The sequence below is a fragment of the Periplaneta americana genome, chromosome 7, assembly GCF_040183065.1.
Source record: "Periplaneta americana isolate PAMFEO1 chromosome 7, P.americana_PAMFEO1_priV1, whole genome shotgun sequence".
Taxonomy (NCBI): domain Eukaryota; kingdom Metazoa; phylum Arthropoda; class Insecta; order Blattodea; family Blattidae; genus Periplaneta; species Periplaneta americana.
This window is the reverse complement of record NC_091123.1, coordinates 44196725-44223260: the sequence shown is the minus strand read 5'-3', so window position 1 is coordinate 44223260 and position 26536 is coordinate 44196725. Positions and strand designations below refer to the sequence as shown.

Genomic DNA, 26536 nt, shown 5'->3' with positions numbered 1-26536 from the left:
TACAGAATTTTCTCTAGTTTCTTTTAGTAGTAGATGTTCAGTAAAGAAAACAAAAAAAAATTTAAGCAAGCATCTTTTGACAGCCACTGTAATGGTAACTTGCACATGTAATATGCTCGAAGCACGGTTCAATAAGTCACTATTTGTCTTCTTAACAAGTCGTTGGATAAGTTAACTTCGTAACATTGTAAACTATGTATTCTCAACCATAATTTACACCATGCCTATCCAAATATAGTTCATGTCACTTTAGTTTGTATTGCATTTAAATTTGAGCCCTGGTTATTACACATTACTACGAATCGAATAAAACAGTACTGAAATGGAGAGCCCAGCAATAACAAGAGTTGCACTTCGTAAAGAATTACACAATGAATGATCTGATATTGCATAGCAATAATCTGCTATTTAAGCGATGTAAGATGTTATACTGGAATCATGTCTAGAACAGAACCTAATGTAAATAAAAATCACATGGTATGTACTTCACAACATAACCTAGATGTTGATACAGCGTCGTAAAATAACCCAATAAAATTAAAAAAAAAAAGTAAATAAAAAATAATAAAACTTCACAACATACAACAGTCAGGCATAGTATGAAGTATAGTTTGCAATCAAAATTGAAAATTTTAACTCTTCTCATAATCATATACTAGTATGTTGTTTCTTGATGGTATTTAGTACTTTATTGTGTTTTATGTTACTTTTTTTGTTGTGTACAATAAGTGAACGATGAAGAGAGTTACAATAGGTGGTATAGTAAGAACTAGGCTTCGTATTCCAGCTACCTAAAGACTGAAGTTAAAGACACATTGGGTATATAGTACGCCGAACACAGGTAATGCAACGGATAAGGATGTAAACAAACACGTCGTTGCTGTGTGTTCTTGGAGTACAGTCAACTCCCGACATTCTAAAGCTACCTTATACTAGTAAGCACATGCTTGAGCCATGATGTTCATTTTCGTCATGATCTTTGTAGTGAATAATAACGTGCATTCGTAAGTTACGGAACTTGAACATATGCGGGTGTCACTTGAAATGATTTTATATTGCAAGAAATTCTTTCAGTAGCACATGACGTTACTGGTGCATGATGTAGTACAACATATTCCTATTGCCTGATATTTTTTCGTGTTTCATTAAGATGTTACATGTCGCTCATCACTGAAAACCCACTAATTTTCTATGTACTTTTCCAGAAATTCCCTAAAATGTACATTAGTCAATTTATTAATTGAGATGTTGACATTGAACATCACGGTAGGCTACACAAATCCATGCTAAATGTCGAGTTAAGATGTTCATAATTTTCATATTTTGATGGTACTGATTCTTTTGGATTACGTTCAACACAATTTTTGTGTCTTTTGGTATTACAGTGTTCTTCAGTGCATTGTTTTTGTTACTTTTACGTTTACTTTACATAATTTATATGTAATGTTGTTGAAAATATTAGTTCAAATATCCTCAACTATCCGCTGCAATACTTAACGCTTGAGCATCCAACCTAAGACATTTTACCTCTGCAATGAACCTTCACTCAGCCACAAAGTTATAGTTATTTAAATAATATGACTAGTAAGAGCAGTGATCGATAAGACTACTCACTATGATTGCGTCCCGGTTTTGACTTTCTAGAGCAGGCCTGCAGAACTGTAGCTCTTGAGAGCGACTGCTTTCCTCCCCGTTCTTACCCCACCCACCTTTTCTACCTGTGCGGTCACGGCGTTCTAGTTACGCTCGGCTGCATCAACATTCATTCTCGGGGTGGAAGTCTATCATCCCCAATAGAAGTGGAGTGAGGCTGACGTCATAGTTCCCCTACTTTGCGAGTTCTGCAGGTTTGTTCTAGAGGAAGAAGGCCAATGCGTAACTATTTTGTATACGAACATATCTGTGCTGTGACGTCACATATACTTCGAACAGGCAGTTTATAACTGAAATACAGAGCCTAGTAATAACTATAATTAATATTTTATAAAACAATAACTAGAATAATTACTTAAATCCCTTAAAATCGGGAAACAAAAAATACATACCTAATATAATTTAATAAATCCTGATACACAATGTACAAAAAAATCTACTGTTAGAAATTTATAAAATACTCTATACAGAAAAAATTAACTCAAACAAGAAATATATCATATCGTCGCCTGAATGCAAGAACTAGGTAACTTGATTTTTCATATTTTGTGACATTGTCTATTTACTTATTTATTGCACTAAGGAATATGTCTCGTTTCCTTTTACCTATTTGTTATATTGGAAAATAGATGTCGCTGGTATCATTCGATCAGTTACCTAGATCCTGGATTACATTTTGTGCGATTTTTGCTATGCTATAAAAGAGGTAACTAAAAAACGCAAATTTCGAGTTACCTAGTTCTTGCATTCAGGCGACGATATGAGGAGGTCCGTTCCAAACCGTATTAAGTCCACTCACAGACGAAATTGAGTTTTATATGATTTCGTATAGTTCTGAACATGATCTATCACGCTGTGAAGACTGTTTGGATCTAACTGTATTAAATCCCTTTGAAAAGAATGCATGAAACTGGGTGTTCGTGGCAAACCGCATAATGTCCAAGTGTTTGTCCGAATCAAACCATATTTTGTCCAAAACCAATTAATATTTTTCATTGTAAGGTTGTGTGTCAATTTTCCTGCACTGAGAAAAACTAGCGCCAATTTACAGTATTGACTTATTGTCGATCTTTGTATCAGTTCAGTGCCGCTACAGTCCAGTTGTGCATGTGATAGTCTACCCGTGAAAATGGAGGGAGGACAAGGGTAAAGAAGAAAACAGCACAAAGGAACAAAGTGAAATTCGGTATAATTTTTACTATATTTTTATTAATAATTAATAGGTGTTTAGGACACTTATTTTCATTAAGAATCTGTTTTCTACAATAATCATGTAATGTACATATGACGAGAGTATTCTTGTTTCAATCTGCAGAAACATTGATAAGGATCCTGATTTAACATTGTTCGAACCACAATGCTAGCATAGGGAAGGTCGGTTCCACTGTTGTCCAATTCCCGAACATGATATACGCAAGGTCAAGGAAAGAATTTTCTCAACAAATAAGAAATCTGATCAAGATCGTTAACATTAATGAACATTATACCTTTGTGATTCAATATTACATAGGAGTAAATCAAGGAGCAATTTACACAATTACTTTGGTTCAATTTTTACAAATATCGAGGAAGATTTTTTTTTTCATGTTCATGTCAAACCGTATTATGTCCATGATATTTTCTGAATTTCAGGACAGTCTGATGTAAAAGTGATTTCAAATATAATTGATTCTAATAAATTAAGTTCTTCTAGTAATTAATAATTTTAATATTTTAATTTACCTCCCTTAGTTGGCACATAAACAGTTTTTCTTCTCTCCTGAAAAAAAATACATCAGTGGACTTAATACGGTTTGGAACGGACCTCTTCATATACTATGCTGCCGCCTGTTGCTGGCTTTATATATGTCACAAACATTTGATGACTCTTTTCCTCGCTTATTTATTATTAAGTGCAAACAATAGGAAATGTGATCTAAAACACAATCAGAGTTGGGTAAGTTACTTTTTTAAAAATAACTAAGTTACAGTTACCAGTACTTACCTGTAAAAGTAACAGTTACAATTACAATTACAGTTATTTGTACACTTACTGTTACAGCTATCAACACAGAGTTACTTTTCAAAAAGTTATAATTGTTATGATATTGGTACTTCCTCCAACCGTAAAAATTGAAACAAATGTAACATCGGAGATTGGATGTTATTCTCGAGTCACATGACTATAGTATATTCATTGGTGCATATGAAATTTTCAAATAAAAAGCATACAACTGAAATTTAATTGACAATTTGAATATTTCTAAGGCAGATTTTAGGATATGCACAGCTATATACATTTATTTTATAGCAGATACTATCTCCAACTCTGGCTGCTAGCAACAGGTATCTATAATGAACACCGATCAAAATACCCCTCATTTCTCATGAAAAACAAAAACTGAATAGACTACAGTGGACTTTATGTTGTCAGCAAACAGCTGGATACATTAAGAAGATTGATTGATTGATTGCAGACACTATTGTTGCACAGCTGACAAACATTCAGAACATGACCAAGCAACCTAGGGGGCAGGGGGAGAGTGGGGAAGAACAGGGTTGGTGGAAATATCTGCCACAATGAATGGAATAGATATAAGGGGGGCTTAGAGCAAGCGAGGGAAAGCATCAATAATAATATTCATTATTCAAATTATCGAAAATCGAAATAACTTTTGACATTATTACAAATAAAACCGGTATTATACTGTCTGAGACTCTTATATCAAAATACAAAAACAGTAATTGAATCGCCCCAAGCAGAAACGACTTCAGTCTTTTAGACCTAGTTTTGAGAAAACTAAAAAAAACATTCTGTACACTATATTCCTTTCTGCATAGAACTCTGAGCCTGACGCTTCAGTTTCTAGCTTTCCAAGCATTGGACTGAATACCTTTCTGCACAGGCCGATGGAGTCATCCATAAAGATATGATTTCCATTGATATCTCGTTCTTTTTTTTTTAATTTGTGACTGAAGACCTTTCTGCATGGAGCGATTCAATTACATTTTTGTTACATCATTGCAGTTAGTTACTTTATTTAAATAATAATGTCATTGCTGTGCATTATTTTGGAAAATGCAACTGTTACTAAAGTCCCGTCGCTCTAATTTCCGGCAGCCAATCATGTTGCAAGTCGGCTACATTTAAACGTGTGCGTCTTGTGATTCGCTGATGAAGATGTAAAGCATTTCCTAAGGCTGGATGAATACTTGATCCTTGCAAGAAATTGACTCTCACTATACCTGTTGGTACCAGAAAAGTAGGGAGACCTCAGCTAAGATGGCTGGATGAAGTGGAGAAGGTTATAATAGCAGCAGGTGTTAGAGGATGGAAAACAAAGGTGTTAGATCGAAGGACATGGAAAAGCATCGTTGGGGTGGTCAAGGCTGGAACCCGGCTGTAGAACCGAAGAAGAAGAAGAAGGATAAATACTTAATATATAATCGCCCGCCATTTTGGCTCTTTCGTTGGCGTTTACAGAAAGCAAATAAGCACGTTATTTGTCGCTCAATTATTTGCTGAATTACAGTGCGTTTAATTTATTATCATAGGAGCTACGACATGATATTGTTTAATGGTGTGGCAAATAGATCCCTCGTCTGGTAGATCGGCAACGAAAGAACAAAAATAGCGGACGATACTACCTACCTAGACTTTATAGAGCCTTGACTTCCTAAGACGTAAGCAAAGAGGAGGAGTCACGCCGGGAATAACAGTGTCGCGACTATAGTAACAGCATCGCTTGTAACGTGTTACCCCCCCAACTCAGAACACAATAAAGTACTAAATATGATTAAGAAACAACATGTATAATTATGAGAAGAGTTAAAAATTTTAATTTTGATTGTCCGCTTACTTCACACTACACCTGACTGCTGTACGTTATGAGGAGTGTGTCACACAGTTTTTGTTTACATTAGGTTCGGGTAAAAATATGAATTCTGTCAAACCCCAAATTTCGTTGGAAAGAAACCACAATCTTTAACAACTTTGGATGGTTGTGTTCCATGACAAGTAGAAGCAGCACTATGTCACTTATGTGCAAACAAGTTCTGTTCAAGGGCACAGATATAACAACCCGAAGTTCACTATATTCAAACCTTTTCACATGGCCATTCACTTTTGTCTTAATTTTGATCTCATTTTTATTAACGATGTGACAATTTTGTTCTGATTCTTAACACTTGAAGCTAAATGATGGAACTTCTTGCTTCAGTGGAAAGGAATGCTGCAGCTATTGGTTCACTTGAACAACAATGACGACAATCTGAAACAGTCCAATGTTGGGCCAATGCTGAGTTTTGTACACGTCTGATGAAATATGAGTAGGGACCAGATTTTTATGCAATATCGTGTGAAATATGTACATATTTATGTAAGAAAAATAAGCTGAATATGTACCAAAATATGTAAAATCATGAAAATATTTAGTATCAATATCTGACAGGTATAGGATAGATAAAACTCTCCAGTTGTGATTTCATAGAGCACCCGACTTTTTTACCACACACTTGACACATTACTATTTTTCCATCTGTAGTGAAAGCTTCGTCCATTGCAAACCATGATTTTATTTTTGTCATTAGGGTTGAAGATACAGGGGCCATTTCAGTTAGTTAAAAGCAGTAGATAAACTCACTTGCACTTTATAGGTACTGGAAGTACTAAAACTAGTACTGTGTGAAATGAATGACACAACAGTACTGCAAACATTGTTTCCCTTTACTGGATTAGGAGAAAATAAAAGGAGATGTGGGACACATGCATTTTAGCTGCTCCCTGTAAGAAACAAGTACCTACTAAAACCTCAAACTATAGGCATTTACAAACTGTTGTTTGAAAAGTGACATTCCTATCTCATTCAAAAGGGTAGGATTATTCCAGCCAAGAACCATACTTTCTAATTGCTCGGAAAATCCCACTTCCATATAGGTGTACTAAATTTAAAATAAAGAGTTGAAGCAATAACCTGAAAGTCTCATGTCAGACTTGACATGGGTTTTCCTTGGAAGAATTAGGAAGAGGGTGGTTAAGATTGCAAATCGCATGGGAACGGCTTGTTAAAAGTTCTGCAGAACAATTATAGTTGGAGACAAATCATGTCGTCCTCGTCCCATCCACCGCATAAAGGCAAAGCTACTTTCTGAGTGATTTTTACAATACAAGGTAGTTGTTTGAGAAATGGTGCCTTTTTTTTTACTCATATTTACAGTGGGCGGTATGGGGTGAGTGCCTCTATTACTTCCTGGAACTAAGGACGTTATGTTTCGTCCCGAAATATATCCTTTCTTGGGTAGGTAAAAAGGTTTTTTAAATCTGTGTATTTCAAATTGTAAACTTCGTCAGCATAAGTTTTTTTTTTTTTTTTTTTTTTTTTTTTCCCCTTTCAGAGAAGTAAAAATGAATAAAACCACTAAATATGTAGATTTATGTAATACTAAGCCATAATATGTAATGTGGGGTAAATATGTAAAAATATGTAGCATCAAATTTTAATATATTAATGGTAATTACAAGATTTGCAAAGATTTCTTATTTATATACGGTTAGGTTGAAAGGAATATAATATGTAATCACATAAAAATCCGGTCCCTAAGTATGACCATTGATGAAGTATCCAATCATAAGAACTACAGCACTTGGTTCTATTAAATCTGCGGAGTTTCTTCGAACCTTTGAGAGATACCAGTTTGATTTACAGTACCTCTTATGAAGGTAATGTTATGGAAAGTCAACATACAGAAATTATGATTTTAGACAAAAATCTCTATGAAACATAGTTGGCTCCTTAAGGCAGTGATGTCAGAGCAAGCCCATTTTTCTGGCCTTGACATCGTGCGCAGGCATCAAGCTCTAGGTATGGAAGGAGGAAGGATTATGTACATGAATAAGCAGCCTGTTGAATTCAGAAAACAGTAGTGTGCAAACTTCAAACGGAACGTGAAATTTTATGTTGTTATTTTTATATGGCTTCTTTATGTATGATATTATCTATATTATGTGTAAAACAACAGTACTAATACCAATTTCTTAATATTGCTGTTGTCTTTTAAACGTTAACATAATAAAAAGTTAAGAAGGAATATTCACATAAATTCCACAGTAAATTTATAAATCTTCTCAACATTCGTGAGCTGCCACAAGGGACAAAGAGTACTTAAGCACAGAAATTTTTACAAGTTCATTGAACCATTGATTTTGTTTTAACAATGAAATCCCTACAAGTACATAGCTGCAAATAATTTTTTTGAGATTAGTGGCAATATACCTATTTTAGAGAGGTAACTGTTACAAAAAAGTAAAGAATGCTACTGAACTTAGTTTGATTTCGAATATAGGTGATTCTTCAGGAGAGCAATTGATCCTTTCAATGCAGCTAAGGTTACAATCGGAATATAGATGTAGGTATTCCAAGCCTCTTACTGTACTAAGTGAATTAAACACATCTTTCATAAAGAAAGTTATATCCCAAACAAAGACATTGAGTATGACATGATAAGTCGAAATTGATATTGATGGTATCTTTAGCCTTATAAAAGTAATCAATAAACTAATGAAAACAATATTATAGTACAAAGCAAAGTTACCTAGGTATATGTTACCTAGGGACTGAATTAATCTTGCTCAGGATAGAGACCGATGGCAGGCTTATGTGGGAATGGCAATGAACTTCCTGATTCTCTAAAAGCCATTTGTAAGGAACTAAGTAATGTTGTTAATGATGTACATAAACTGATACCTGCTATACCTTCAGGTTTTAGTCTGTTCATCTCCCTGTCGCTGTTGCAGCCTCTGTATTCGATCCAACAACTGCTGTTTCCACTGCTCCTCTGGTACGGCAGATGCCCAGGCAGGTATTGCTGATGCCGGCAAAGCAAAATTGGCCATGGCAGCTCTCACCTGCTCTGCCTGTTCACTACCCATCTCAATGTTATTTCCACTAGATGCTCCAGACCACACCTCCCTGAGCTCTGCTTGCCGCTCCACCTCGAAGTTACACTGAAAATTGCATACAGTATTTATACAATGTCTCATACAGGCAGTGGCGGCTTGTGATAAAATATTATGTGTGTTCACAATTTTGTGTTCCAAAATCGAAGAGAATTTGAAATCGTACGTTTTTAGCCCAATATGAAATGTCATGATTCCAATGTTTCACTGTCGAAAAAACCGTACATAAATTCAAAACAACATATAATAATAATAATAATAATAATAATAATAATAATAATAATAATAATGATGATGATGATGATGATGATGGAACCTAGTCTTTTTATTTCCAATTTTTCCTGGTAAGCCAGTTTACCCAGTTCTTTACTCTTCAAAATTACTTGAACAGAGTTCATTGTTTACGTTTGTTAAAAATTAACACACACCACAATTTACATTGCAATAAGTGAATGTCTCAGGAATCTTCTATGCCACATCAATAAATTTAGGAATGCAGTTATATTGTCAGACTCCAAAGCAGCTATTCTATCAATCATCTCTAAACACACACCTTCATCTCAAACAGCAGAAATAACTAAAATGCTCTCTCAATTAATATCACTCAATAAAAGAATTATATTCCAATGGATACCATCCCATTGTGGAATTCTGGGAAACGAGAATGCGGACGCTTTAGCAAAGAAGGGCAGCACTGCTACTTACAGACCTTACTAAATCTACATATATTACTCTGTGAAGAGATTTATTAAATCTACATACTTAGACTTCAACAAACAAAATTTGATAACTTAATCCCAAGGGAAAAAATGGAACTCTCTGCATCAAAATCCACAGTTAATTCCCGATTTACCACGAAAATCGTCTGTAGCTGCATTTAGATTGGCAACAGGCCATGATTGTTTGGCCAAACACCTGCATAGAATTGGAATATATCAGTCCTCTAACTGCCCATTGTGCAACTCAAACCAAGAAATGGATTCGGAACACCTCAAAATCTGTGCTTCTGTGGCTGGTCATGATAATATCTTTGAAAAATATTGGAGTGCAAGAGGTCAAATTACTTTATTGTCAAACTCCTGGCATTAGAAAACAACAACAACAATTTACAAAAGCGTGTGTTCAGTATTATTTTGATTCACAACACACTGATACAATATAGCCTATACCAGTACTGTAATCCCATTCGCATAGATTGATTACCATAAATACATGCCAGTAAATATTATTCTTAAATAATATATACCACCATGGAGATATTTAAATTCATACCACCATCACATTCAGCCAGCACATCTTTGAAAGCTAAACTATGCTATATGCCGACACTGAAGTATAGTAATTCACAAACTACACTCTCGTAGCAGCACTGTACACACATCCACATAAAGTAAATGTTCCGACAGTGAGATGCTGATACCTGCAGGCTAAAATACAGACTAATTAAATTTCCTCCTCGAGATATAGCATGTAAATGATAGGCATTGATTCACCTGACATCTGTAGGACAGATTCACTGTTCACTTAATGCTTTGTGCTCTTGACGAGTCATAAGCGGCCAACGAAAGACAATTTTCTCCCCTGCATGCGTGAAATTTCTGTAACCTTCTTGAAAAGAGCACAGTTTGTACGTGAACTGATGTTGCCAAGTTTACATAAGAAGTTTATGCAAGATGCGGGAAGTTTAAAATACTAGATTCTGATATTATACATCCCCACTACGCCAATACGGTATTAAATAATAAAACTAATCATGCATTAATGGAAACAAGGTGTTCACGTGCTCTTGTGCTCTTATTGAGGCACCGCCACTGCATACAGGACAGGTAGATATGAGGTTCAACTAAAAATAATGGGCCCAATTCCAATAACTCGAGAATTAGTAAAAGGAAGATGCAAATAAGCATATTTTTCACTTTGGATTGTCCTCTACAGGTGTAAAAAGTTTGAACCTGTACACTTTACTGAGGGCCAGTAGGAACATGTTTGAGCACAAACATATTTTGGAGTTTAGTTGAAAAATATTACAGTGGGCACGGAGAAATGTACGACTTCTGATGTCTGTTGTAAACCACATGGGGGTAGAGAGTACGACACGGCAATTAACAGCATTCTCTCTTCCCTCATCCAGATGGCAGAGTCATCTGGAGGGTGAGTGGGTGGACAGGCAGGTAGAAAAACACGAAGGAAAGTTAGGGAATATATTTATGTGGTAACGCTGTGGCTACTTCCTCTGTAGAGCCAGAAAGACGAGGGACACATTCAGTTCTCAATGGTTGAGATATTCAGAGAGCAGAAATGTTAAATGTTATGTTTTATTTAATGACGCAACTGCTGAGGTTATATCAGCATCACGGGTGTGCAGAATTTTGTCCCATAGGAATTCTTTTACATGCCAGTAAATCTACTGACATGAGCCTGTCACATTTAAGCACACCTGCGGAGAAATTTTAATTACTTCACCGTTCATAAATGACATAGAATATGTTCAAAACCAAGCTCTCAGACTCATTACTGGTGGAATCAAAACAACGCCAATAGATTCTATGAGATTCCTCACTAATATTAACAGCATCAAAATGACAATAAAAGAAAAAGCACTGATTCAATATGAAAAACTTATCAGATTACCAGGAAACATTTGGCATTCATACAGTCCTCTCTGTAGTTTGAAAACTCAAAAAAAGTTTCATATCCATTGTTCAAGAATTAAAACAGAAAATCAATATCCCGAATTTAAAAGAAAACTTACAAATTAAACCAAACCCTTTAACTCTATTAAATATAGAATATAATCTAAATTTAACAGAAGAAATACTGAAATCAGAAGTAAACACTGAAATACTAAAACAATTGTCTTTAGAGACAATTAATATTAGGTACCCTCCACAAAACTGGCTTCATTTATACACCGACGGATCCTTGACCTCCAGAGAACAAGGTGCCGGTGCAGGTGTTACGTGCTGTCTCTTCTCACTTTATAGATCTCTTGGATATGGAACAACAAGTTTTGATTGTGAAATCATTGCAATAAGTGAAAGTCTCAGGAATCTTCTATGCCACATCAATAAATTTAAGAATGCAGTTACCCAAATATTGTCAGACTCCAAAGCAGCTATTCTACCAATCGTCTCTAAACACACACCTTCATCTCAAACAGCAGAAATAACTAAAATGCTCTCTCAATTAATATCACTCAATAAAAGAATTGTATTCCAATGGATACCATCCCATTGTGGAATCCTGGGAAACGAAAATGCGGATGCTTTAGCAAAAAAGGGCAGCACTGCTACTTACAGACCTGTTACTAAATCTACGTACTACTCTGTGAAGAGATTTATTAAATCTACATACTTAGACTTCAACAAACAAAATTTGATAACTCAATCCCAAGGGAAAAAATGGAACTCTCTGCATCATAACCCACAGTTAATTCCCGATTTACCACGAAAATCGTCTGTAGCTGCATTTAGATTGGCAACAGGCCATGATTGTTTGGCCAAACACCTGCATAGAATTGGAATATATCAGTCCCCTAACTGCCCATTGTGCAACTCAAACCAAGAAATGGATTCGGAACACCTCAAAATCTGTGCTTCAGTGGCTGGTCATGATAATATCTTTGAAAAATATTGGAGTGCAAGAGGTCAAATTACTTTATTGTCAAACACCTGGCATTAGAAAAAAACAACAACAACAACAACATTTAAGCACACTTAAATCCCATTGACCTGGCCCGGAATCGAACCCGCAACCTCGGTCATAGAAGGCCAGTGCTATACCAACTGCGCCAATCAGGCCCACTTCAGACAGCAGATAAAAGGGAGTTAAAAATATATGTTACAGATCTATCACAAGCCTATGGAAGCTTTAAAGACGCTTGGTAGTGTTTTTCAGCTGTTCCATATGGTTCCATATGCTTTACCTTACCACAAAATAAATTGAAGTTTCTTCACAACTATAGCAGATAGACAAACAAAATTTTCACCAATCATAAAACAAACCTCGCTGAGTAGATTGATACCCATAACAAGTAACTAGGATTATTTTCTTGCAGTAGACAACAATTAAACATTGGAGTGATTTTTTTTTTCGTCTGGTATCATTTTCTCAGAAGCTATTTGTTAGAACTTGAAGAAAATTTGTATACACATTGTTTATTAGTAGTACGACATTGTAAGTGAAAGCTATTTTGACATAAGATCTTAATTATTATTTTCGAGTTTATTAACATAATCGTAATCATAATTTTATTACGTTAATAATTAAAAAAAAAACAATAATTAAGACTTCATGTCAAAAAAGACTTCGCCTATAATGTCAAACTACTAACAAATGTCGTATAAATTTTTGTATTAAGTTCTGACAAATAGTTTCTGAGAAAATGGTACCAAACGAAAAAAAAAATAAAAAAATTAAAAAAAATAAAATAAAAATAAAAAATGTTCAATCCAGTATTTAATTGCTGTCAACTGAAAGAAAATAATTCTAGGTACTTATAGGGGGTCTCGGCAGGGTCTATTTTATAACTGATAATTTTGTTTGTCTCTCTGCTATAGTACTGGAGAATATTCAGTTTCTTTTGAGGTAAGGTAAAGCATACACAACAGCTGATATTCTCTACCAAGTGTCCTTAAGAGACTTCAAAAGTAATAAATGTGTCTCGTTAAACTTAAATTATTGTTGACACGAAGTTTTCAGTTGACTGATGCTTAAGTATAGATTATCTGTTTTGTGAACATTAGTTCCATTGACACAAAAGATTTTCCAAAGGCATGCTTGGGTCACAAAGTTCAAGGCAATCTCTATTTGCTACAGTGTAACTCCTGGTCAGTATGCGAATTCTGTCTTACTACGGAGTACTGTGGACATTGGTAAACATAAGGGCTGTACAATGTCTTTTATGGCGTGCGGACCGAAACATAAATAATTAACGTACATAATTTTAAATAATATATTGTAGTATATGCAAAATATATAACAAAACAAATCCGTCATAAAGTATAATACTGTATATACGTGATACATCTGAAACATAAAACAAACTTCTGGAGGAAAATCTCTCTAAATATATCTACATACAGGGCTTTCATTTCAAAACTTCATCATCATCATCAATAGCTGTCAGGGTTTAGGCCATTTCGCCTGTTCCGTCTCAGGTGAAAAGCTGGTCTCTCCATCGCTTCTTCGGGCGTTCACGATCTCTGTACCCAAGGGGTTTGTAATTTAATAATCTCCTGGGTAGTCTATCATTTGGCATCCGTAGAACATGCTCATGCCAGTTGCTCCGATATTTGTGGATTGTCTCTGTAATGGCTGCGATATTTAGTTCTTGTCGGATGTCTTCATTATATTTATGGTCATAGAGAGTGTAGCCTGCTAACGGTCTTAGTAATCTCATCTCAGCTGCTTCTATTCTTTTCAGTTGATTAGTTGTTAGAGTCCAAGTTTCTGATCCATATAGCAAAGTTGGAATGGCCATTGTTTTGTAGAATTTCTAAATTGTGTCTTGTCGGACCTTCTTAAACAGTGTATTTCTAATTGTTCTTAGCAGCTGTTGAAATTTGACTAATTTATTATCTATATCTCGAGAATGAATATAGGAGAGATTACAGCCAAGATAAGTAAAAGCATTTACTTGCTCTACTCCAAAGTTATTGATAACTATTTTAGTTCTTATAGAATTTTTACCAATAAAGGCCATGGCTTTTGTTTTGTGTATAAAAATTTCTGAATTGTACTCTTTTGCTTTTTGATATAGCCTAAGAATTGCCATTTATAAGTTGTCTTCGGTGTTAGCTAATATAATTAAATCATCTGCGTAGAGCAGAGTATTAAGGGGTTTATCGGTCATAAAATGTGTGGCCAAATCAATTTGCCAGTCCTTAATAAGTGCATTAATATATTATATATTAAATAAACAAGGAGACAGCGAACAACCTTGTTTTACACTCTAAATAACCAGTTAATTAAATTGAATTCAATTTAAAAAAAAAACACGTAAATTTAGATATTGAGGTGGAAGTCTTAAACCAGGCTTAAATGCATTTTAGATTTCACCTCCCACACCCAGCCATTCCCACTTTGAAATTTCAAATGGCACCCCTATATTTTTATACTTGAATATGAAAGAGCATTCAATTGTTTATACACCACATTCATTTGTTTTCGCATCTTTTCTTTTCTATCGCCGCTGAGAGAATAAAGCTACAAAAACTTATTGAGCATTTCATGTAATAGTTGTGTTTGTGTATAAAATTATTTTAAAATGGTGTGTATACCCTTCAAGAGAGAACATAAATCATCCTTATTGATTAAATTCAGGAAATTACACAAAATAAGCTGTGTTTTCATCCTACATTCAACTGGTAATAATAAAGCTTCTTATAATCACTACAGAATGCCTCGTATTTAGATGAATTTTGTTTTATCCCATGCACTGTTCTGATCGAAATGTCAAATTCTTGAGCGATGGCTCTGATTGTTTCACCTTTTTTAAACCGTTCCAATATTTGTAACTTCTGCTTCAACGTAAGTACACATTTTTTGTTCCCTGCCTTGCTGCCAACGTGTACGAGTATCTGCACACTACTGCACTGGTTCAACTGGTTAGCCCTGTGCAGCACGGGACAGGATGCGTTGGCTTACCTTGTATCGTGAAGTATACGAGAGTGAGCGTCTATTTGTGGAGTTCCACTGTACTACGAAATAGCTTCAAAAGGTTTCAAGAATATAACTATTAGATGGTTTATTACAACAAAATACAATCAATTTTACACAACAATTCCTTCAAGATAACGTTCTTTTGCTTGTACACTTTCGCTGTGAAGTTGCTGGAAACTTTTTTGGCACCCATTCTTTGCAGAATCCTTCAGGTGCTTCATTACATTACCTATAACATCTTCAAAATCTGTTAACTTGGTTCCTTTTTTTTTTTGGGGGGGGGGGTATTTTACGACGCTGTATCAACATCTAGGTTATTTAGCGTCTCAATGATATGAAGGTGACAATGCCAGTGAAATGAGTCCGGGGTCCAGCACCGAAAGTTATCCAGCATTTGCTCATATTGGGTTGAGGGAAAACCCCGGAAAAAACCTCAACCAGGTAACTTGCCCCGACCGGGATTCGAACCTGGGCCACCTGGTTTCGTGGCCAGACGCGCTGTTACGCCACAGGTGTGGACACTTGGTTCCTTTAATTTACTTTTTCATTTGCGGAAACAGATAAAATCAGTATGTTCCAAGTCATGGGAAAATGGAGAATGTTCCAGAGTTGTCACATTATACCAGGCGAGGTCATACTTGACAAATAAGGATGTATGTGAAGGTGCACTGTCGAATAAGAGAATCCAATTGCTTGATGTCCCATTTTTCAGATGCTTCCTTCTGATTGTATCCCTTAGAAAGTGAAGGATTTCAACATACAGTTCCTTGTTCACTGTTCGAACTTAAAGGATAAATTCATGATGAATGATAAAAATTTTCAATAAGACTTTTTCTTTGCTCTTGTCCAAACGAAATCTGAAGAGATTTTGGTATTTTCCTAGTACCCGGTACTCGTTACATAGACCACTCTTACACTAAACCTGGAGTAATTTAAGCTTATTAATCAAATAAATAATTCTGCTTACTGTTTTTATATGCTCACCTGTATGTAATTTCTATTTTTAATATCTTCTAGCTGGTACAATTTTTTATTGTTTAAATTTTTGTTTATACTTAGGACTGACTTAAAAGCAACAACAGGATAATTTATTTAGTGCAGTGTTTCTCAAACTTTTTTGAAGTGGGGACCACTTTTTTTAAGTCAGAACAGTTCCGCAGACCACCTTATTCTTCTTCCCTTCGAAAGTAAATTTATAATTTTTGTAGCATATTTTAATACCAGTATACTTGTATTTTAAAATAGAATTAATTTAATTCAATGAATTTTAATTTAATTAATTTTAATTCAAATTAATGCTAATAGAAGAACCTGTTTGTGCTCATGTTACAAGACAGCATTAAAATAATCAACTTTATTAGGGCAAGGCCTCTGAATAGCAGAATATTTTCATTATTTTGCAATGACGTGAGTAACAAACAATGCACTGAGGTTTTTGGTTCACGCTCATTGCTACACCAAGTAAGTTCCAAATAACACTTGTCATATTTACGAAAGTATCGTTTCTTTGAACAGCAACCACTAGGACTTGGTATTTCTTTAATGACACTAGAATTACTGATATTAATATCTTCTCACAGCTTCTGAACTATTATCACTGCCTAAATGAAGAGTAGGCCTATTATCATGTTCCTTTCTTTTCAAAGATCGGATCGAAGCCAGTTTTCCATTATGTATAATAGGCACTATTTAACAGAGACATAGACAACTACTAGCGTGTACCACGTAAGAAGGATTTCAAACAACTGCTAACAGGCAAGCGACGAATCAACAATGCACAGAATTTGTTGTAAGTTACGTGTGATTGACTACAAAAAGTACAATTAGAAAAGTATTGTAATTTGAATTTCTGGATCTGATTCACCTGAATTTTAAAATAGGCGGAGCATAAAATTTCTTATCTCATTTGGAAAAACAGAAATAAAAAAATGCAGAACCATGCCCGATTTTCAAAAAGTAAAGATGCAATTTGGCACGTTGTATTATTGGTATATGACTTGCAGTACGTGACCATTTCAATGTGCAGGTTGGTGTCTGAAAAACTATTAAGAAAATCATAAATGCATGAACAAGTTCGGTGCTTTGGTCCTTTGTTATGAATTCGGATGGTCCCTGGCTGGGTTACAGGTGCGATGCCAGATGTGCATGGAAAAGATGGCGAGAAACACCACGTTTATAGTGCTTTAAATCCCTTTTTTGTTGCTGAGAGTGGAGTGGGAAGTCGGTAAACGGATAGGGTCATAAATTTCATAAAATGTCAGTACTGGGAGAAAAAATGGACGATGATTGACATGTGTCATTTCCAAACTTTGAGATTTTCAGCTATAGTGTGATACACAATTCGTTTGCATTTTATTTTTTCTTCTGTCTCTTTTGAAGGACCACAAGGGCAGACCTCGAGGACCACAGGTGGTCCGTGGACCATAGTTTGAGAAACGCTGATTTAGTGTAACTGGAGCACCTGCATCTGTTGAACTCAACATGCTAGATCTGCAAAATAATATGCATTGTGAAAAACACAATTTGAACTTCATCAGCCACTGGGATCGCGTATATTCAACGATTTCTTTCCTTAATTCCACAACTTTCTTATGTAGAAAACTGTTTCTATCAATTCAGCATTGTTCACTATTTCTGGTATGTTGAGAGGGTAAATAAATTGTTTTAATTTTTCCATCTTTTTGTTGATGATAGTTTGGTATTTTATGAGTTTTTGCATAAATCTTTCTTAAGACATACAGTAGATGGTATTTTCGCAACAAAGCATCAGATCAAACAACATGGACAGAGACCTTAATTGCACATTATACACATTTCGAAAAGTAACTAGAATGAATGTATAAGCATAGTTTTTCAAAAACTGCAATTATTTCTAAACAGTGGCTAGTTCTGTAACCCCTACATTGTTAATATAACATCAAGATCTTGTAATAATATTATACCTGATCTGCATCTATGACGGAAGCACCTGTATCTATAACATCTGCACCAGCAGCCATCATGTTATCAGATCCTGGTAACCCTGGAGGCTCGCCACCACTCACTGCATCCTGGAACAGTATTTCGTAAAGTTACAACAATGTAGGCATTTCCACATCCTCTAAGCTCAATCAGTGAAGGCTCGCGTTAAGGGGCACATGGGCACGTGCCCTCCCATTCGTTTTATTTTCCCAGAAAAAAAATAATAACTTTTGCTTAAAATTATCCGCTCAAAACTTAATGATTTAAGAGCTTCCATTCAGATATAAACATACTGTGAAATGTGAATGCTTTCAGCTACCGGTACATCGAGCAAGTGAAATTGTGGAAACATGTCTCGGGCACCATAGTTCTAGTACCTATCCTTTGCACATGCGCACAGACAACTCAGAGTTTCAAGTGCAAGAGAGTGGTGTGAGGTGATGGATGCAGGGTCGAGAAGATGAGAGGGGAGGCATCGGCCAGGGCTCTGTCATTCGTGTGGTCATCTTGTGCACAGGCGCACATGGTTTTAAAATGTAGAACGTGATGAGGAAGACGTTACATATAGAAATATGATGGTAACACTGTCATGGCCCGAAAAACCAACTGAGTTGCCAGCTTAGCTATTCTGTAGCTAGATCTAGTTTTTTTAGATTAGTTACTATAATTGCTATATTTCATATCAGAGGTAACGCTTTACTATGTTTTCCGATTAATTTAGCTATTAAAATTAAACCGTTTAACATTGTTAATATAGAAGTTTAGCTATATTCAAAATTATGGTAGGCTGTTTTCTTTATAAAGATTGTTGGCAACATTGACAACCGTATGAAATACATGTTATCAGTTCCTGCGTTTGTATTCGTAGTGGCAATAATAAAATTCTGAGTGTTATTAATAATTCTCTTCTTTTCTATTTTAAGTGTGAAGTTAGTTATATTAGTGTTCGTTGAGTGCTTGTGTATTTGATCATTTCAATATGAATAAAGTTAATGAACTAATTGGAAGGCAATTAGATTTCGACAGCAGAGTTGCGCCAAGAAAGACCGACAGCATTAGCAATGCTTTCAATTATGAGTAAAATCGTGCGTTTGATTCCTAACTTCAACCAGCGAGTTATCGAAGTATGTGTTCGAACTAAGGGTCGAAGAATAGACTTCATCTATAAATAGAAAGGTTGGTGTATACTGCATTCTTTATATTTACATTTTTCTATTGAAATTTTCAGAAATTATTCAGTATGGCAAGCCTATGTTCGTGTAGTGAGGAACCTATGGGTTCAATTAATCCAATATTAGTGTTTTAAGTTGTGCCCCGCCGAATAATTTGGTCACGAGCCGCCACTGAGCTCAATACAGTCATTCCCAACAACAGATGTTTCTTCTGAAACCTATTACAGTATTTATAATTCTTTATTGCCCTACCTATCGAGTTTTCGCAGTGGTTCATCACAGTTACTTAATGGTTATTTTCACATTTCTAACTTTCAATTAGTTCGAAGCATGAAAAAATCATAATTATTTATTTCTGTCACATAATATACTAAAGAGAAGTGATGTCTGAAAGCAATAGCTAATACAAAAATCTCTGTATTTTTACTTTTCATATATTAACTACAGTCCACTCTGAATATAGTGAACTCGGTTATAGTGAACATTCGGCTATAGTGAACCTAAATTGTTGGTCCCGACCCGCATTATTAAAAAGTACATTAATATTTCCAATCCCAAGGGAAAAAATGGAACTCTCTGCATCACAGTCCACAGTTGATTCCCGATTTACCACGCAAATCGTCTGTAGCTGCATTTAGATTGGCAACAGGCCATGACTGTTTGGCCAAGCATCTGCATAGAATTGGAATATATCAGTCTCCTAACTGTCCATTGTGCAACTCAAATCAAGAAATGGATTCAGAACATCTCAAAATCTGTGCGTCAGTGGCTAACCATGACAATATCTTTGAAAAATATTGGAGTGCAAGAGGTCAAATGACTTTATTGTCAAATGCCTGGCATTAGAAAACAACAACATTAATATTTCCATTTATAGTGAACCTTGTATCCTGACAAATTCTTATTTGAAGTCAGACCTTCTTGTATCCGGAGTTGAAAGAATGTGTTGAGAACAACATTCTAAGTTTCTTACTCCTTTAGTCAAAGGACAAGGGTAGGATTAGTAATTCCTAGACAATGAGCTGTACTATAAATCCAGGCAACACGTGACGACCTTGCCTCACTCCACCGTCGAAGGATTGCCATTCTGTTCTCAGGCACTCTACTCTACTGTTATTTCTAATCCTCCACCGTCAAAGGGTTGCCTTTTGTTCTCAGAAACATTTCCATTATGACAGATAGCATCAAAACAACGGAAAATGAAATTGCCTTCTTTTATTAAAAGGGGATGGACATTATGTCCAGAGCATAAATGAAGGTAAGATTTCGATGGCTTTCAAACTCCATCAATCCTCTCCCAGTTTCCATTAAGTAACCGGGAAATTCCAAGGCTGAGTACACAGTCACACCATAACAGTGTTTGTCATTTCTACCTGATCATCTGTTTCTAGTGTTCCAACAGTGAATGTACTATATAAAAATATCGAAGTGTAAATTGTTTTCTTTGGAAGATAAGGCGAATATTATAAGTGACATTGAACGTGATCTTTCGCAAGCAGACGTGGGTCGATAGTAAATAAACTGTGGGTAACAGTATACAGTATAAGAATCGCCCCATGCAGAAAAGGCTTCTGTCCATTATATCTAGTTTTGAGAAAAGTGAAAAAGAAACATTCTGTACACTATATTCCTTTCTGCATAGAACTCTGAGCCTGACGCTTCAGTTTCCAGCTTTCCAAGCATTGGACTGAATCCCTTTCTGCACAGGCCTATGGAGTCACCCATAAAGATAAGATTTCCATTGATATCTCGTTTTTTCAAAATTTGTGACTGAAGCCCTTTCTGCATACAGTGTAATCCAAAAAATGAAATGTTTTATTTTCTTGTCCACAATTTCATTTCTTTCTGTCATTTAAGGTTAGGGGAGAGACACTTCAGATATAGTGAATGAAATATGCAAGTTCGCAGAGATTCACTACATCTGGAGTTGACTGTACAATAATCAGCTATACATAAGTTTCTTCAATTTATATTTTTTTCTTTTCATACAGAAGTCGCAATAAAACACTATTCAATGTCCATTGATTTTCAGCATGTCATCGATTTTCTGTTGCATGAAAACATAAGGAAAGTTGTGGCTAAATTTAATCCAAAATTTGTACGATGGAGTCTTCTTCTAAGTGATATTTTATTGAAGATTGTCTCAAACATTTCAAGTTACCAGCAGAATTCGACAAGAATGTATAATTCCACTCTTGATATTAACAATACTTCTAGTATGACAGAAGACATATCAGATAAAAAGAGAAGTACTAGACGAAGTTTAACAGACACCTGAAGGACTTAAAACATGCTGATGATATCTGTCTGTTATCCCACCGTTTTTTAGACATGCAAGGAAATGTCTCAAAATTGGCGGTGTCAAGGATATCTGGTTTGAAAAATAAATAGTTATAAAACCAAGGAATTATTGATTAATGCCAAGTCATAAATAGCACTGCCAACCCTCCCGTATTTGTCTCTAATTTTTAACAGTCTCCCCGGGTCCCGTATCATTCTTCTTTTTGAGCATTTTTCTCCCTTATTTTTGCATAATGTGAAAATGTTTATTTTAACATTTGATTTTGCAATGAATGATGATTGATTATACGATGAATTTTATTGTTCAAGACAGGCATTAAAATATGCAGTCTTTCTAGAAAGTAATTTTTGCCAGAAATGGGTTTTAGTGCTCACCCGTTTAAAATCAAACCATGTTAATGCTATAAATTTGGAAAAACTGGCTAGTTTTGTTCTAAACATACCAAGTAGTAATGCTCATATAAAGAGAATGTTTCATCTCATGAACAATAATTGGATAGATGTTCAAAACATGAGCACGACACATTTAATCAAATCAGAGCTGAATACTGCGGTCGACTTCAACTATTACACGAAACAAAATCTGTCTCAAAATACTCTTATTTTAAGCCTAGCTGCCGAAGTGTAGAATAAAGTTGTTTTTCAGTAACTGATACAAATAATTTGTCTATTTTATATGTGATATTTTATCGATTCCTTACTCTCCGGTATTTTCTTCAAAAAAAGTTGGCAACCCTAGTCACAAATCATGTAGGAAATTCAAAATTAGGAAAATAATACAGTTTAATTGCAGTCTAGTATATACAGTCACAAAGCTTGAGTTGTTGAGGGTACTAGGAACAATAGACTGTGCCGGTACTATTTTGCATTGTCTGTGATGAGGCGATAGTAGCAATCCTACTGGTTAGCAACTATCTATGGATGCATATTTCCTAAGTATTGAGCTTCGTGACTGTAGTAAAGCAACAAAAGATGGAGGTGCTAACAGTGAAGAGGGATTATACAGAATGGACACTGAGGAAATTTTCCTGTTTTGTTTCTCTGTGTGCTGGCATTTAGTTCCACTTTGAAGCACTAGAGGTTAGTGTAATCGAGCACATGCTAAGATAATAACTGAATATAGAGTTGAGACACAGGCTCCAAACATCAGCTACCTTATATTATTATTATGATGTACCGAAGTACATCGGCTACTTTATTGCATAATCCAGAGATGCTTTGCTTCAAATAAATTCAAGTTAACAGCTTTTCCTTATTTCTCAGTGACAAACTAGTTGTAATAATATTTTTTTATATTTTATATATAATAAATTATATTATAAAATAATATAATACATTATAAAATTATGTATCAAATTCGTTTAATATTTGTATACAATACAATATAGGTATATGGTTTTATTTCTCATAGGAATTTTGTTTTTCCATTTTTGGCACTATCAAATCATTACATATTTTGTTGTTGGGGGTCAACGTCTCAACTCTCATTATAAAGGAACTCTAGAGCCTAGAGTTAATGACGGATTTATTATTTCATCGGTCCAATTTATTTTATTTGAATACATAATGTAGGCCTACCTAGATGTATTAATTGTTTTGTGTTATATTTTCGCTGTGTCGACTGCTATCTGGTGTGATGTCAGTGCCAACTCCTGGGAGAAAGCAGAATCTCACGCTCAAACTGGTTTGAAGATCATTGAAATTAACCCTGCTACATCAAAGGTACCAACGCGAAGTGTCCACATACTGTATAATTATCTATATGCTCGTGCTAATACTAGTTGCTAATAACAACAAAACGATCATCACAAATCAAAAGATGAAGCTGTTTTATTTTACTTTTAGCACACTATTTTCAAGTTTTAAAGGTGCTGGAAGGAAGGAGAAAATGCAACTGCATTGTTTTCCGAACACCCCTATCTCCATTTCTTTCTTGAAAGATTGTACAATCTAGACAATGTGCGATTTGTTACTAGAGAGGAAAAACTACCCTCTTCAACTCATGATTGACTTCGACATATTCTTAACAGTGATCAGAGACACGTGTTACAGTACTAACTTATATTTCCAGTATCTACTCAGAGACGAAATTCACAAATCTGCAAAAAGTCTTAATATAAACCGAATAGCCCAAATGATTGCAATAAATAATTCTTTTGCAATGTTTTAGTATCTCTCAGTAAGGGATTTAATAAAAGTGATAAAACTGATTGATAACATTACCCGTGATTACAATAAGCGATGTGCACTGTACTTAATAATAAAAACTCCAAAAGCTTCCTGGCAGTTAATTTTAAAGACTTGCGAAGAACAGCCATTCTGCTCAGTAGGCCCTATAACCCATTTGTTACTTACTTACTTACTGGCTTTTAAGGAACCCGGAGGTTCATTGCCGCCCTCACATAAGCCCGCCATTGATCCCTATCCTGAGCAAGATTAATCCAGTCTCCTACCTCCCTCAAATCCATTTTAATATTATCTTCCCATCTACGTCTCGGCCTCCCCAAAGGTCTTTTTCCCGCCGGCCTCCCAACTAACACTATATATGCATTTCTGGATTCGCTCATAGGTGCTACATGCCCTGCCCATCTCAAAAGTCTGGATTTAATGTTCCTAATTATGTCAGGTGAAGAATACAATGTGTGCAGCTCTGTGTTGTGTAACTTTCTCCATTCTCCTGTAACTTCATCCCTCTTAGCCCCAAATATTTTCCTAAGAACCTTATTCACAAACACCCTTAATCTCTGTTCCAAAGTGAGAGTCCAAGTTTCACAACCATACAGAACAACCGGTAATATAATTGTTTTATAAATTCTAACTTTCAGATTTTTTGACAGCAGACTAATGACAAAAGCTTCTCAACCGAATAATAACAGGCATTTCCCATATTTATTCTGTGTTTAATTTCCACTTCTTCGAAGGAAAAATCTCCAATTTTTATAGTTCCATTTCGTACAATATTCTGGTCACGAGACATAATCATATACTTAGTCTTTTCAGGATTTACTTAACCCATTTGTTACTTGATAAAATTATAACAGGATACTTACATCTACATCTTCGCTTCCACTGTCTGGAGGTTCGATTGGTATCTGGGGGAGAAGTTCGTAACCACTATAAGCTGCAATTTCATCTTCACTGTCTGAACTTTCCTGTTCAACTACTACAATACCCGCTCCAGCTGTTGAGAGATTCTCATTACACGGTTCTCGTGGAGGCTCAGGTGTCCACATTCCAACCATTGTGTCTAAAGACTGAAAATAAAAAAATTAAAGCGTTTTCATAATCTGCATTTCCATATTTAAACTTTAAAGCCCGTTAATAAAATTACAAAATCCTCATTGGACAAATATTAAGTTTGAGTACACCAGTTCCATCCATTCATGTTTTTTCGGGACGATGGATATTCCCCTTAAATCGAATGTATGAAGCTCCAAGGACCATATCCAAAAGAAGGCAGACAATGACAATAAAGATTATTGTACGTGGATCGTATTGCAACATTGCTTGTGATATGGTTATGGGTCAGAACAGCAATATTATCGTTCATAAGAAACAAATGGGAAACTTCAAACGTCCGTCCACGGGAAAATACAAGTTTGCGGCACAAACTGGAAAGGGGCCCCCACAAAAGAAAGATAACTACAAAAAAATTATTAAGTATTTAAACTAGATAGTTACGCTGCAATGGATATACTCTTATTATTTACGTCTTGTCTACGGTAAAATGCTAATGAATGTGTGATATTAGCCTACTTAGTAATAGAAACTCTCACATTATTACCTGGGTAATGAACATGGAGTGGAATGAGCTGTAAAAATTAAACTAATCATGTAATACATGTGCATATACAAAACTTTGCTTCATGGAATATCACTACAAAAGTATCACATGGCATAAATAGTCAACTTATAAAATGTGTAATATAGGTTATAACACGTTCCTTTAATACGTCGTAACTGGAAAAATACATAACCCTGCCAAAACAAAAATGTATATATTTGTCATGTTATCTTCTACAGTTATTACTCCTCCTACGGCTACTAATTTGAACAATTTTAAGTTCGTCGTATTAGAAAATTGGATATCAAATTAAACATTATTACCAGACACAATACCTGTCGCCGCGTGTAACCTTGCCGTCACTTGTCACTCTCAAAACATTTTTATGTTGGTACCACTGCTTACGTAATACATAAAAGCTGGCATCCCTGATCATGATTATGTATATTTAGGCAGCGTCGCCAATCCTAGGGATTCGTCCCTAGTTCTAGGGAATTTTCTTGGCACTCAGGAATTAGCTTGATCTAGGGAATTAGGAATGAATAATCATAGTTTTTAGGAATTTCCTGATTTTGTCTTTATAACTAATTTTTCCTTTAATTTCTAATCTTAGTTTTTATATATTTAAAACATGAGATGAACATTTTCTTTTAATTATATTTAGTAACAAGAATAAAAGTCTGACTCCATATTTTATCTTATTTCTCATTGCTATTAGAGAAGAAAAAGTGTCATCGGAGATTAAGTGACGGTCCTGCCCAGTTTCTTCACTCGCAGCTTTTTCTCGTAGGAAAGTGATTGGAAAAGAAGTTGTATGAGTGCATTTGTAAGTGGGGACTTCCCCTTTTTTCTAGTGTATTTCCTCACAGGGAAAATGTACGAGTTGAGTTGAGTTCAGACATTCAGGCGAAACGGAATGAGATTATGTTGAAGTGATATGTAACTTAAGCATCATAATAATAACTTTGAATAGCGCACAGTGTGCATGTGTAAAATTTCATAAATTTTATCCACCATCACCACCAAAATCTTCTATATATTTAATTTGAACTGTGGCGGAAAATTTTA

General features: G+C 35.2%; 1 protein-coding gene across 3 annotated transcripts; it reads right to left on the bottom strand.

Annotated features, from left to right (window-relative positions):
* Positions 1 to 25866, bottom strand: LOC138703083 (male-enhanced antigen 1). Of its 3 annotated transcripts, none has more exons than XM_069830660.1 (5): positions 25804 to 25866; positions 24735 to 24938; positions 18193 to 18300; positions 8385 to 8635; positions 1 to 5903 (listed from the first exon to the last, which is right to left on the bottom strand). In XM_069830660.1, exons 2-4 carry the CDS (start codon positions 24924 to 24926, stop codon positions 8387 to 8389), a joined length of 549 nt encoding a protein of 182 aa, XP_069686761.1. In that variant the 5' UTR covers positions 24927 to 24938; positions 25804 to 25866; the 3' UTR covers positions 1 to 5903; positions 8385 to 8386. The 3 variants fall into 3 exon arrangements, with proteins under 3 accessions (XP_069686761.1, XP_069686760.1, XP_069686758.1); XM_069830659.1 differs by having other exon boundaries at positions 25792 to 25859; XM_069830657.1 differs by lacking the exon at positions 25804 to 25866 and adding an exon at positions 25469 to 25732.
* Between the last annotated feature and the right edge of the window lie 670 nt (positions 25867 to 26536).

What these genes read in the sequence shown, in the direction of transcription:
- LOC138703083 (XM_069830657.1), bottom strand. An exon ending in GTGGAAGCGAAGATGTAGAT is followed by an intron (nt 18,301 to 24,734) that starts GTAAGTATCCTG and finishes ATACTGTTCCAG; the next exon opens with GATGCAGTGAGTGGTGGCGA. An exon ending in CCGTCATAGATGCAGATCAG is followed by an intron (nt 8,636 to 18,192) that starts GTATAATATTAT and finishes TGCAATTTTCAG; the next exon opens with TGTAACTTCGAGGTGGAGCG.